Raw genomic sequence first — 14,137 nt, 5'->3', positions numbered from 1 at the left:
TAGATTGGTGGCACTATCTCATACATTGGACTTGATGAGAGGCACTCTTACCAAAGAGTGGGCAACACTCACATAGATGAGGGTTTCCAAATGAAGACTTCATCCGCCTTGCTGCGTACTCTACTCATGCAGTAATGGCGTAAGTGGCATTTTCTGTATGGGTATATTAGTTGTACCTGAACATCTGTTCCCTAGAAGAGCACTTTGGTGGCAGCGAAACTGCATTTTCCATGCAGTCAAACAGCAAGCTGTTGCTGCGCTAAATTTTGATCCAGTAGCACAATGCAAATTTTGGATCGCACACAGCTGCAAACTTTTCACTTAATTTGTGGTTCCTCAATTTCATAGTCCTCACATTGAAATGGGAATTGATGGAGTGGAGATCTTCACAAATTCTTCAGCGAGTCACCATGTATTGCAAAAAGCTAATACCCGAGTGGAATTGGTAAATTTTGCAACAGCTAAGGTAGGTCAAATATCCCCACATTTTACCTGATTTTTTATTAAATGGTGTGTGTGACATTGATATCTAATCAATATAATTCAAGGTGGCAAATGTAGTGTTGCCCAAAAGTCTCTGTTCCCAGAGTCAGACTTCCTTGGGGCCAGCAAGGCTGCTTCATCATCTGTCTTCAGATCATAATCTGTAAAGTGTAGTCATGTTGAATTATCCTTTATAACCTGGGACTTGATTTTAGTGCTTGTGAAAAGAAAGAAACCCTGGCCATGGTAGTTACCTTTAAGCCAGCGATCGCCAAACTTGGCCCTCCAGCTGTTTTGGGTCTACAACTCCCATCATCCCTAGGACCAGTGGTCAGGGATGATGGGAATTGTAGTCCCAAAACAGATGGAGGGCCAAGTTTGGCCATCCCTGCTTTAAGCAGATGATCAGTTTTTGGAACCCTGACAAGGAAACACAGGATAAATTTCCACAAAAAAACTGATTACTTAATATCTTCCTTCAGTATGGATTCTCTTGTAAACTGAGATACTCTGCAGTGGCCAGAAGTTATTTTTCTGATCGCAGCAATTTGGCAAAGTTTCCCTCTTGATCATGGAAATGAGCTATGGTTCTTTGAAAAGTATCTGTATTTGATGTCTGGCTCCCACAACCTCCCCGACTTCTTTACATAATTCTGTAACCAGGAGCAGATTGTGTGGGGAGAAGCAAGTGGCTGAGTTGTGTGGGTGAAAGCAAAATACTAGGCCTTTTCGCTTTCATATTTGCAGAGCTGGTATTGTGAAAGAACTTCCCACTGCTTGTTAACTTGGGTTGGCATGGGCGGCCCCAGTTGTTTGTAAGGACTTGTTGAGAACTGCCTTGCCTTTACGCTGATGCTCCTATTAAACATATTGGAGCTAGACTACTAGACAAGGCAGGACTACCCTTAAAGACAGTCTGGAGATGCTAGTGTAGAATGCAGCCACCAGAGTACTGACAGGCACTTCTGTGCAATTTCATAGAACATCTACTTTGTGCAATATGCGCTGGCTGCCTCTCTGTTACCAGGCCCAGTTCAGGGTGATAACTCTTAATGCATAGAGTTCTGAATGACTCCAGGCCTAGGTATGTGACAGAGCACTTCTCCCCATATCAGCCAGCCCAAGCTCCGAGATATGGGACAGGGACTCCTGCTTGTGGTCTCACCAGTACATTTAGCTTGCTGTGCAGGGACCTTAGAGTAGGTCGTTCTCTGTAGTGGCGCGCCAGCTGCAGAGCTCCCTGCCCTGGAGGCATAGGTGGCCACAACACTGATAGAGATTGCATCACTTGGTGAAGACTTGCTTGTTTTTTCTAGCTTCTGGAGCTGTGGTTAGATTGTTTTGAGCATGCCTTGAATCTGCCTGGTATTATACCACTGGTGTGTGTGGGGGGGGGCTTTGTTATTGATCAGGCATAGGCAAACTCTGGCCCTCCAGATGTTTGGGACTACAATTCCCATCATCCCTAGCTAACAGGACCAGTGGTCAGGGATGATGAGAATTGTAGTCCCAAACATCTGGAGGGCCAGAGTTTGCCTATGCCTGTTGTCGATGCTTTAATGTTGATGTTTTAATTGTGTTCTGTGAATTTGTAATAATATGGCTTTGTTTGCTGTTATGGGACTTACTTTGAGGGCACTTGTTGATGAAGCATTCTGTTGATGGACAAAAATGTGGCTTCCCATAAGTTACTCACAGCAGCTCTCTAAAAGTAGAATGGAAAGAATTTTTTTGCTATGTTATTTAAAAGGTTAATGTTATTGTGGCAGTTAGTGACATATGGGCTGAATTGTCTTTTTAATAATATGTGTGTGCATGCTTTTTTAGAATGGTGGGATATATGTCATGGCTAACCAGAAAGGCTGTGATGGCGATCGTCTGTATTATGACGGCTGTGCTATGATCTCTATGAATGGAGACACTGTTGCTCAAGGACTTCAGTTTTCTCTGGATGATGTGGTAATGCATTTATTTATTCATTAAATTTTAATATACTAATGTATCATAAAAATATCTCACAGTGGTTTACATCAGTATAAAACAAAACAAAACAGAACAGAACAGTAAAATAATAAAGAAACAAGTTAATAACAAACATCAGTTGTGGAAGACGTACTGTACTCTTAATTGCCTGCATAGGCCTGGTGGACTACAAAAGTTTTCAGTTGGTGTTTAAATGCTGGCACAGAAGAAGGTGCTCACTTCTAGGAATTGTGCTTGAGAGTGCTGCAAAATATTCTTAAAAGGACACTCCTGTGTGTTAGTGTGAGTGCATAATGGGAGCTTTATTTACTACATTCAAAGTAAAAGTATGTTAGAAATTCTTGTGCCTTTAGTTTAAATGAGAAAACACATCAAAATAGGTTCTGTAAACTCAGTACCTTATTACAGGTTGATATCGCTGTCGTTTTTTAGGAAGTGTTGACTGCCACACTGGACTTGGAAGATGTCAGAAGTTACAGGGCGGAAATATCCTCTCGAAACTTAGCAGTAAGAATTTCTTATATGTGATTCCCCTCCTCACAAGGTGTTTGTTAGGTTAGAAACTACAGCCAATTTGAGCTAAAACTAAAGCATCTAGACAGATACTGTATTCCAGAATTTAAGAAAACAGCCTGCTTTTCTACAGGTAAAATGCCTCTTGTTTTCTGAACCTTCTCTTTTTCCGTTTTAATTGAACAGGGAAGCAGAGTGACTCCTTACCATAGAATAAAAGTAAATTTTGCCCTGTCATGTTTTGATGACGTATGTACACCTGTGAGCGAGCCAATCCAGTGGAGGTATCATAGTCCTGAGGAAGAGATCAGGTAGGCAAAATTAGGAAGAAGCCTGTCTCCTTGTATAACATCTCCCTGTCTGATGCAAACAGAGCAGAGTTGGACCGCACCACTCCACTTTTCCCCTCCATGATCAGTCCGAAAAGCCTTAGTTTGTACCCCTGGACTCCCCCACCCCCTTTACTAGATCAGCCATGTGTCTTTAGAGCAGGGAAAGAAATCATTAATTATCCTTATCGGAGATTTAAAAATGAGATATTGAACTTCTGAACAAAGTGTTCTACAAAGTGTGCTCATTTTCAAGGCTGATATTTCTGCAAGTTTCCCTCCAAGGTTGATAGCTTTGGAGCAGTTTGGAACTTAATAGCAAGCAACATTTCCATTCTCCATAACTGAACACTGTTGAGCCTCAGCCTTCTGCTAAGCGGACATTGTAGTGAAATGTGGTGAACAATGACAGAATCCTTCTTACAGACTTTTTTCCAACCTTCATTTTTGTACAGTCTACCTTCCAATTCCATTTTTCTATGATTATTTTTAATGCCTTAAGTATTCTTATGGAAAGTGAAAATTATGTACTACAATATAGCCTTCCCTCACCCTTTCCTATTGTGTTCAAAAGTTCTGAAAATTAAAATGGATAGGCACATCAATACTAGACACATTTAAATGGAATTTTTTTCAGAGGAATTGACTTCCTGAAATAAAATACAGATAGAAGCCACATGTGAAGTATCCGTTGCTTGGACATTTCAGACCCTTGCTACCAGAAGCTTCTGCTCATTTGTGCTCATTCTAAGCAAGCATATGTAGGACTGTGATCTGAACCTAGTTCTGAAGAGCACATGTAACAGTGTAAGGTCGTTCTGTAGGATAGATTAAGGATTTGGTTGAATAATTGGGAATATAGCGGGTATACCTGAAGGAGCATCTCCACCCCCATCATTAAACCCGAACACTAAAGTCCTCCTCTGAGGGTCTTCTGGCAGTTCCCTCACTGCGAGAAGTGAGGTTACAGGGAACCAGGCATAGGGCCTTCTCAGTAGTGGCGCCCACCCTGTGGAACACCCTCCCTTCAGATGTCAAGGAAATAAACAACTATCTGACTTTTAGAAGACATGTGAAGGCATCCCTGTATCAGGAAATTTTTAATGTCTGATGTTTTACAATTTTTAATATGCTGTAAGCTGCCCAGAGTGGCTGGGAAAATCCAGCTAGTTGGGTGGGATAATAATAATAATAATAATAATAATAATAATAATAATAATAATAATAATATCAGACTAAGACTGGGAAGCCCAGGTTCAAATCCCTACTCAACAGTGGAGGTCAGTGGGTGACCTTGGCCCAGCATAATCTACCCTGTGAGGACAAAATTGTTTATTTGTGTACACATGTGTGTGAGAGAACCATGTATGTTTCCCTGAGCTCCTTTGGTAGGATACAAATAAAATAAAAATAAAATAAGCATCTTGCAGGCCTCTTTTTCCATGATTTTAGCACTAGGGTATGGATAGGATGCAATCATTGCTCAGTTCTGAAAAAGGAACAGTTCCCCCAGCCCATCTCACTAACTGTTGGTATATCTGTTGAAAGAGCAAAGCTGTGGTTTATATCTAAATGTGCCCTTCATAACTGAAATGAAATGCCTGGATCCATTTCAGTCTGAGTTCATGTCCCTGTCACGACACTGAAACTGCCTTGGTCACCCAGGTTGAAGACATTTGTTGATGGAGTGTGACCGTGCTCATTCTCCTAGTCCTCTTCATGGTTCTCGATAGCATTGACCAGTTTAAGTAACTTGCTCTGTAACCCTGTGACACCTACCTTGAAATAAGTCACATTGATTTCATTGGAGCTTATTTCTGAGTAAATATGCACAGGATTGTGCTGTCAGTTTTGTGTGTGTGTGTGTGTGTGCGTGCGTGTGCGTGCGCAATGTAAATAGAGACGATGAAATTCATAATAAAATATAGGGGCTGCCAAGGTGCAATCCCAGGAGAAGCTCCAATGATTTTGTGAGAATATGCCTTCTTTCCTCAGTCATTTTGAAACAGGTGCTCTTTTGCTTTCAGCCTTGGCCCTGCATGTTGGCTTTGGGACTATTTACGGCGCAGTAAACAGGTAAAGACTTCTACTCCCTCATTCAACTAAATTAGCCTTCCCCAATCTTATGCCCTTCAAAAAAATTGGACTACAACTCATCATCCCTGACTATTAGCTGTGCTGACATGAACTGATCAGAGTTCAGAGTTCAAAATATCTTGGGGGCACCGGGTTGGGGAAGGCTGATTTTTTTATTTAAAGAAGTTTAATGGAGAGTCTGCATGGATTTTGAGATGAAGATACTTTTAGCTTAGAATTGCAGGTTGCCCATTCTTGTTTCTTTCTGAAATAGGTAGCAAAACTGGTGTTTATGGAGTGTTTTTTACTCTTTAAAGATGTTTTGACTTAATTTGATCTGCTTGATTTCCCCCCGTTCATAGTATTCCACAGCCCCTAATGTCTTAAAGTTAAGGAGACAGTTGGGGGAAATCAGTAAAGATAAGCTTGGTGAATTGCCTTGGAAGCAGGACACAGTTTTGCTTGCCATGAATAGGGATTTGCTGTGCTGACACACTTCTTTTATTTTTTTAAATTATATTCATATGCAGGCAGCTTTATTATATAATTACTCTATCTTAAAAATCAATGAAGTGCCCTTTGTCCAAAAAGTGGACTTCAGGGCAGTGCACACTTTTTAAAAAAGCACCCAATTACAAAAATACAAACCAACAACAAAATTTAAGAGGAATAAAACCACTTAACTGGACAAAAATAAAAAAATTTAATGCCTGGGTAAGTAAAAAGGTTTTAATCCAGTGCCAGAAAGAATACATTGTTGATGCCATGCATATTTGCCTCAGGAGGGCGTTATATAGTTGTGTTGCCACCATAGACAAAACCATCTCTCTTGCATATAAATGATGTACTTTTCCTAAAGATGGAACGCAGAGAAGGACCACCTTGGACTATCATAGTGCATAGACAACTTGGTGTGGGAGGAGGTGCCTCTTCTGATACTTGGGGCCGGTATGGCCTTTTAAAGGAAAGCACTAGCACCTTGAATTGCCTGATAATGAATACGGAGTCGATGGGTGGTATTCAGCTAAATCATTGTGCCAGTTTCCCACCCCTACTTCAGAACCACATGTTCAGTACACTCCATGTTCACTACATTTCTGGTAATATGGCTGCTTCCAAGTAAATCAGCCGGAAACAAAACAAAATGCCTACAGTGCTATTCCACCCATATCTATTTAGAAGTAAATTTTATTAGGGTTAGGATCGCAGCCTTACAGTATAAGAGACGTGATACATAAGGGGAAAGGAATGAGGAAGGCATTCCGGTACCAACTGTTTCATGCCGTTCACAAACGTATTGGATATTTTTGTTATCTTCTGTGTACATCACCTTGAGGTGGTTGCTTAGAAGGTGAATGATAAATTGATTATGATGATGATAGTCATTATGTAACAATATTATTATCCGGAAGGAGCACAGCAGAAATAAATTCTGAGAAGGGTAGAGTCAAATGGGAGTTGTTCTCAGCCAAATGACGGAAGAGGCCTTGTTTTGTCACCTCTCCCCTTGCACTTTCCAAAATCATATGAGAAAAGGTATGCATTTTAATTCTGATGTGAGAAGGGAGACTTGGGACCACAGCTGGCCAGAAGTGAATAAGATTAGGGTGGATATATAGTTTGTGCAGCGGTGGGCTGAATAGTCAGATACATGGTTGCCAACACTGTTCTGTTTTCTTTCTTTCTTTCCCCACTCTGTTGCAATTCGTTAAGGGAGGATTTCTTTTGCCACTTAGTGGTGGCGTGGACAGTTCTTCTGCAGCCTGCGTTGTGTACTCCATGTGTCTTCAGGTTTGTTATGCAGTACAGAATGGAAGTAAGTGCACATGAATAGCTGTGATGACCGGAGGTTAGCTATGTAGATCAGAGATGTGATCCTCTGGATGTTGTTAGACTCCAGCATTCATGAGCCCTAGCCAGCATAGCTAGTGAGGGATGATGGGAGTTGTAGTCCACCAACATCTGGAGGGCCACAGCTTCCCCATCCCTGCTGTAGATGCTGGGGATGTTTTTACAAAGAATTTGTTTTCAAACTTTCCAGGAACTCTTTCCAGTTCCGATCAGTTTGCTGAATGTATGAAGCTGACTTAGACTGAGTCAGACCACTCGTCTGTCTAGGTCAGTAGTAGTATATTCCCCTGAAGTTGTATGTTGCAGAGGAAGTTCAGTAGTCTAAGCATGTTGTCTTTCAGAGAAGGTAGTCCCGCATTAGTGGCCTTCTTGCTGAGATCCTCCTGAGGAGCTTTCAAGAAACCTCAGTGTTCTAAGCAAAACAGTTTTGAAAATGTCTTTCAAAGTATATCTTGCACTTAGAGTCTATGCTTTAGATAAAGGTGGGATCTGTTTTACAGAGCGGGAACTAGATTACAAGACTCTGGAACAAGAGGGAGTCAATACTTTTAATTTGGCCTAGCCCCCTTTATAGTGTTCAAAATAATGGAAACAATTCTTTTTGATCTTTTGAGTCACACAGTGTGTTATGCTGTAATCAGCACAGCTTAGAATCATACTCCCAAATTGCTTAAGACTGCAATCTTAAAACATACACAACTAAGGAAGTAGGTCTTGTTGAACACAGTGGGATTTATGTCCAACTAAACATGCATAGGATTGTGTTGTTGGTGTGTTAGAACCAAAAGCAAATTGAGCTCCTTTATTGAACCAAGGCTGTTTACCAGATTTTTCTCAGGTTTAATTTCTTTATTTTATTCATAGATTTTCAGTTATACGCTCTTATCATTTTACATTCTTGTTCAATAATTCTTTTGGACTTTCCACCCAGCATACCATGACAGTTCTTTGTACATCTTAATTAGCTGTATATACAGTAATACCTCCACCTGATTTTCAGCCTTGTCACCCTCAGGTTTAATTTCATATCACTTACATTGTTTGGAACAAATGTAATCACATTTAAGAAGTTCTATTCTGCTACCAAGGAGTGGTAAAGAGTCCAAACTTTTCCAAAAAAGAGAGAAATGCTTACTTCAAATAACTTTCCCCAAAGTATGCATTTTCATCTTTAAATTAAATATTTGCCCTTCAGTTTAAAGTAAGCTTACCAGCAACAATAAACTGTATTCAGAATACTTACCAACACAGAATTATGTTACTTTATGAAATGATGCAGCTGCTTTTAGTTCTGACACACTCCGTTCATCTCTCATTTCCCGCCTCCCTCCTTTCTTACTGTTTTCAGATCAGAGTGTGCTGGATGATGTGCGCAAAATAGTAAATGATGAGGCCTACACACCAAAGGAGCCTCGGGAACTTTGTGGACGTGTCTTAACAACTTGCTACATGGCTAGTGAAAACTCCTCTCAGGAAACATGCAATAGAGCCAAATGTTTGGCTGAAGAGATAGGCAGGTATATGAATGATAAATGCTTGATAAACTGTAGGTTGTGATTAAAAACCTTGATACAGATCTAGCAGTACCATTAGACAGGGGCATTACGTTCAGATACGCATCTGCAGTAGCTACTAGCCATGTTGCATATGCAACAGTTGCTGGAAACCACAGGAGGGAAGAGCCAGCCCTTGTATGGGTATGGGATTTTCTCCACGTGGAGATAGTTGCTCCTACGTTAGCTGTCTCCAGGCATCAGTCAAGATGCATTTGTTTCTTCAGACCTCCGCAAATCGTTGATGTAAAGTCAAAGATGTTGCTAGATTATTTCTGGCTTTTATTTTCATCTTCTGGCTTGTATTTTTTATGTATTGTTGGTTTTTCAGTATTTTATTTTATTTTGTTGGTGTATTTTAGAAATTCAAGTCACTTTGAGGTTGGTTACTAGACTGCCTCAGATACTTAGTAAGTGTAAATAGTAAGAACATTGTTTGCCAGGCTTTTTGTGATTCTTAGGGGCCTCTGCAGGTTAGATGAGGAGACAGGAAGCTTTCCTTCTATGAACTTCCTTAGGTTAACTTATATTTGGCTCCAAGCCTTTAATCCTTGTTAGACAGTAAAGTATGTTAAAGCAAACTTATGAATTTTATCTTGATGAGGTAGAGAATGCTTTTCTTTGGTGGTAAGTATTTGTTTCTTCTCTCAGTTATCATATAAACATAAACATAGATGGAGCTGTGAAGGCTATTTGGAGCATTTTCAATGCCGTAACAGGACGATTGCCCCAGTATAAAGTACATGGAGGAAGTGCCACGGAAAATATGGCCCTACAAAATGTGCAGGTAATTTTATCTATATTTATTTTTTCCTACTGATTTACTGGGGACTTGGTGATTCTTCTGACTATGGTAGACTTAGCTGTTGAAGTCAGATTTCTCTCGCTTTAGACCGACACCATATAATTTCTCCTTCTTGCAGTTTTAGTTCTCTTTCTTCGCTAGCAACATCTATTGCCTACTGTCCTTAGGAAGAGGAGTTGGCTCTTTTGCACTTCTTACAATACAGAGTAATTTACTAAACCTTCCAATAACTGACCTTGCTCCCACTTGCTTTGTTATGTCAGGAACCTCAAGCCTGGGAGCTGAATATGGCCTTTCAGGCCTCTCTGTCTGTCCCTTGAGACTCTCCCCAGGCCACACATCCTTCTTAGGCATGTCCTTGTGAGTTTTTGCCTGGCTGGAATGTGTCCTTGAACTCTGATAGTGCCTCTTGCTTGCTTGGATAGAGCATAGAAAGGGGAGCATGAATTTCTGCGTAAGCACCAGCCTACTGATATTCATTGCCCCACCCACTTTGGCCTCTGCCCACCACAGCCATGTGGCCCCCAGAAGGTTCCCTAGAAGGAAATGTGGCCTGCAGGCTTTATGTAATTTATACTGTTCTTAATATCCTCTTGCTGAGACTGATCGACCTGCCACAACCTGCCACTTGAGAATTCCTTCTTCCTTAAAACCTGGTTTTCTATATTTGACTTCTAGGCCAGGATAAGAATGGTACTTGCCTACCTGTTTGCACAGCTGAGCCTATGGAGTCGCGGAATGCCAGGTGGACTGCTAGTACTTGGAACATCTAATGTGGATGAAAGGTATGCATCTTAGGGGTTAGGAATGAAGCTCTCTAAATAACTTCAGTAGATATCTAAAATGCTGGTAGAGACAAAAATATCATTGATGGGTTTGGGTTTTGTTACAAAACAGAGTGCTAATCTCAAAAAACAACAATAAAAACTTGTCCAGTTTTCTTCTGTATTCCAGTTTGGTGCCTCAGCGATCATTTAGTTTACCTGCTCAGCATTTTGGTTTTCTACAATCAGCTTGTGGGTTTTGTTTCTGCTTTCTCATTATCCTTTGTTCCACGTTCGTTAACATCGGTTAAACAGTTACTGAAAACATATACATAACCATTTAATTGGATATAGAAAGTAGATTGAGAAAGTTGTGTGTGTAGTACACACCTTTTCCTTTCTCAATATGTTTGCTTAATATGTCTGATTAAAAATGGATGGCAAACTGTACTGAACAAGTAGAGTCCAGTAATTCAGTTATGTAATATCTGTCAACTATTACTCACCATGATGGCACAACATCCAGCTGTTCAGGGCTGACCGAAAGTGGGAAGTGGGTCATTCCAGGAATACTAAGGTTTCTCATGTTTTGTCTGAAGCAACTAATAGTAGATTCTCCTTCTGTGGAAATTTCAAAGAAAGGAGTTGTTCAGACAGTCATGGTCATGAATTTCAGTTGGTCTGCTCTGGATAAACATTAGTTGAACACAACCACTAAAATGTTTATACTGTTGCATGACAATGTGTAAGAATCTGGACCTTTTTCTCTCATTTCCTTTCTGGATTAAATGCAGAGTAAAAATACTTGTGTTCTGTCTGTCAGCCTCCGTGGATATTTCACAAAGTATGACTGTTCCAGTGCTGACATCAACCCTATTGGTGGAATTAGGAAGACAGACTTGATCAGCTTTATCCAGTATTGCATCAATAATTTTCACCTAACGTCGCTCAGAGGGTAAGACATGCAGTGATGAAGCTTAGGCTTTCCTTTAAACTGGACTACACTCTTGACACCACAAACTCTCCTCTGATGGTTGCATGTTAGTATGATTGAAGTCTGACCCCAATTAGGACTTTTGACTAAATTGCAATCCGTTTTTGAATGCCAGCAAGAAACAGTATTGCTTACCCTAAAGAACGATTGTATTTGACAGCTTACTTGACCAATGGGAAGTAGTTTCCTGAGGCCAACTGTATTCCATCATCTTGACATTGATTGACAATTTATGTATGCTTGCCATTCAGTAGAAACAAAACCACAAAGGAGATAATAGTGGGAACTGCATGTGACAGACACCCACACTTAAAATAGGTGCTGGGTAATATGTTTTATTGGATAAATCCCTCTGTGTATTCCCACAGCAGACATTTTCATGTAACTCAGAGGACCTAAGTAAGATTGAGGCACCTTTACAACAAAACCAGAACTTTATTTGTTTACACTTGAAGGGGGGTTATAGCTTAGTGGTTACCTTTGAAAGGCACAGCACTTTGTTTCAAATCAACAGTCTTTACAGAAGATTTAAGATCTTCCTTAACTTCACACTTAAACCAGTCCTTGGAAAGTAATATCTGCCTCTTGATAATTGTTCTGGGGAAAAGGGAACACAGTGAGTCCTTGGTGTAGATAAGCTTCCCCCTTGCAAGAAGAGCTAATTCTTTAAAGGAGACCCAAAAACTAATCCGGCTGGATTCTTTTTCTTTTCCAGTGTTGTGTCTGCACCACCAACAGCAGAGTTGGAGCCCCTGAAAAAAGGAGAGGTCACTCAATTAGATGAGGTAAAGGACAGCAACTACAAAAACCCCTTGGAAGCCTGATGTGTAGCTGCTTTTTCCTTGTTTGTTTGTTTAATGTTCCTGATTACTCTACATTATGTGTTGGTTTTGTGACTCAGGCAGCACAAACAAATCAATGCAAATGTGCAAACATCACATCTTTTCCTTCAATTATTTCTCCAGCAAACCAATAAGGCATCTCAATTAAAATATCTTGTATTGGACATGATGTCAGTGGGGGAAGCCTCTGCGCAGCCGAGAAGGCTTGGTCTGTCTGACAGCTCTGGGTTAGTTTGTGAAAAAGGGAAATTCCATGCTCTGGAGTTGAAAAGAAAACTGCCAACATCACAGTGTCATCATGCAAATTTACAGCACAACTTCAGGAATACAATGTACAATTCTGGTCGCATCACCTCAAAAAGGATATTGTAAGGTTGGAAAAGGTTCGGAAAAGGGCAACCAAAATGATCAAAGGGATGGAGCGACTCCCCTATGAGGGAAAGTTGCAGAATTGGGGAATTTTTAGTTAGAGAAAAGGTGAGCAAGAGGTGACGTGATAAGAAAATTAGGCATGCTATGGAGAAAGTGGATAAAGAAGATGTTTTCCCCCCTCAGAAACTCATCGACATCCAGTGAAGCCAAATGTTGGCTGGATGGGAATCATTCTTTCTGCTTTGCTAGTTTTTTTTAATTGAAAAGAGTTGGGTCTATACGTGAAAGAGCATTCAAATTGCTTTTTATTCTTCCACATATAAAGAAAAGTCTCTTCCAAGTCCCCGGACAGCCTCAGAACAGATGATAACTGGGCTACATGTACCATGGGTCTGATTTGGTTGATGGTGGCTCCTTAGGAATTCAGTTTTTATCTTAATCTATGTGATTTCAGGAAGACATGGGGATGACGTATGCTGAACTCTCTGTATATGGCAAACTAAGGAAAATAGCCAAGTCTGGACCGTACACTATGTTTTGCAAGCTAATCACAATGTGGAAAGATATTTGTACTCCAAGAGAGGTAATGAGAACCCTTGTCCCATGTTGGGAAGTGAGATTTGGGAGTTGGAATGCTGTGGAGATGAGCGACATGATATTTTGCAGGCAGGGTGCTAATGTTGGGCATGGTGTTCAAAGGCTGCAGCAATGAAATTGTCAGCTGCAGAAAAACCTTAATGGCAGAAGGACTTGAGGTTGTCATTATGTTTTCTTTTGAGTGTAGAGGAGGAAGAGAATTCCATTTGGTCTGCAATTTTAAGCAAATGCAGGACCTAATTCTCACCTCCCAAACTAATACATTGATTAGAATATAATTATCTTTCACAATTCATTTAAAAATGCATATTTTATGATGAAATGTATTTTAAAATGTGTATGTTAAGATAAAATACATATTTAAAGTTGCATTTTATTGCATATTTAAATACATTCTTAGTAAAACATTTTTAAAATAGCAGATTATCATGGAAACAGAATAGAACTGATTTATAAATATATATGTGAAATTGACATAGGCTGGAAATAGACTGATGTGTCCATCCCTATTTGAGTGCTATATATATTCAGAAGAAAGGAGGTTGATGAGTATTTGGAAGAAGATAATTTTATCAATTAATTGGCCCAAGATTGATGCATTATGGGAATTTGGGAGTGAGTTGGAGACTTTCTCTTTTTCTGTGTGTGTCAGACAGAATTTGGCCACCATTTTGGACAGAGTCCATTTTTTATGCACATGTCATTGGCAGGTCCTTCAGCACAGATACTGAGGCTTAAGAACTTTATAGATTGTTAAAATTTGACCAAGAATATATAAGGTGAAATCAATTCAACCCTGAGAGATGCAGTGGCATAATTCAGACATAATTCAGGATTGAGGAAGCTTGGAATCAGTACGTTCTGATACATATTCTGATGTATATTCTCATTCTCTTGCTGCATCTAGTATGCTATACTAAAAAGATCTGTCATTTAAGAGCCCTTTTCTCATCTGGGATTCTGATTGCGGTTGTG

General features: G+C 40.1%; 1 protein-coding gene across 2 annotated transcripts in view; it reads left to right on the top strand.

The window, feature by feature from the left end:
• Positions 1-14,137, top strand: part of NADSYN1 (NAD synthetase 1) — a 33,068-nt gene that overhangs the window by 13,847 nt on the left and 5,084 nt on the right. For both annotated transcript variants that reach the window (XM_028728835.2, XM_028728829.2), the window contains 12 exons: positions 349-466; positions 2,311-2,442; positions 2,899-2,973; positions 3,166-3,290; positions 5,336-5,384; positions 7,098-7,200; positions 8,584-8,752; positions 9,440-9,575; positions 10,272-10,378; positions 11,181-11,312; positions 12,067-12,136; positions 13,020-13,148. In XM_028728835.2, coding sequence (XP_028584668.2) covers positions 349-466; positions 2,311-2,442; positions 2,899-2,973; positions 3,166-3,290; positions 5,336-5,384; positions 7,098-7,200; positions 8,584-8,752; positions 9,440-9,575; positions 10,272-10,378; positions 11,181-11,312; positions 12,067-12,136; positions 13,020-13,148 — 1,345 coding nt within the window. The remainder of the gene's footprint in view (positions 1-348; positions 467-2,310; positions 2,443-2,898; positions 2,974-3,165; positions 3,291-5,335; positions 5,385-7,097; positions 7,201-8,583; positions 8,753-9,439; positions 9,576-10,271; positions 10,379-11,180; positions 11,313-12,066; positions 12,137-13,019; positions 13,149-14,137) is intronic.

This window comes from Podarcis muralis, chromosome 1 (assembly GCF_964188315.1).
Source record: "Podarcis muralis chromosome 1, rPodMur119.hap1.1, whole genome shotgun sequence".
Lineage (NCBI taxonomy): Eukaryota > Metazoa > Chordata > Lepidosauria > Squamata > Lacertidae > Podarcis > Podarcis muralis.
This window is presented reverse-complemented; position numbering and strand designations above follow the sequence as displayed.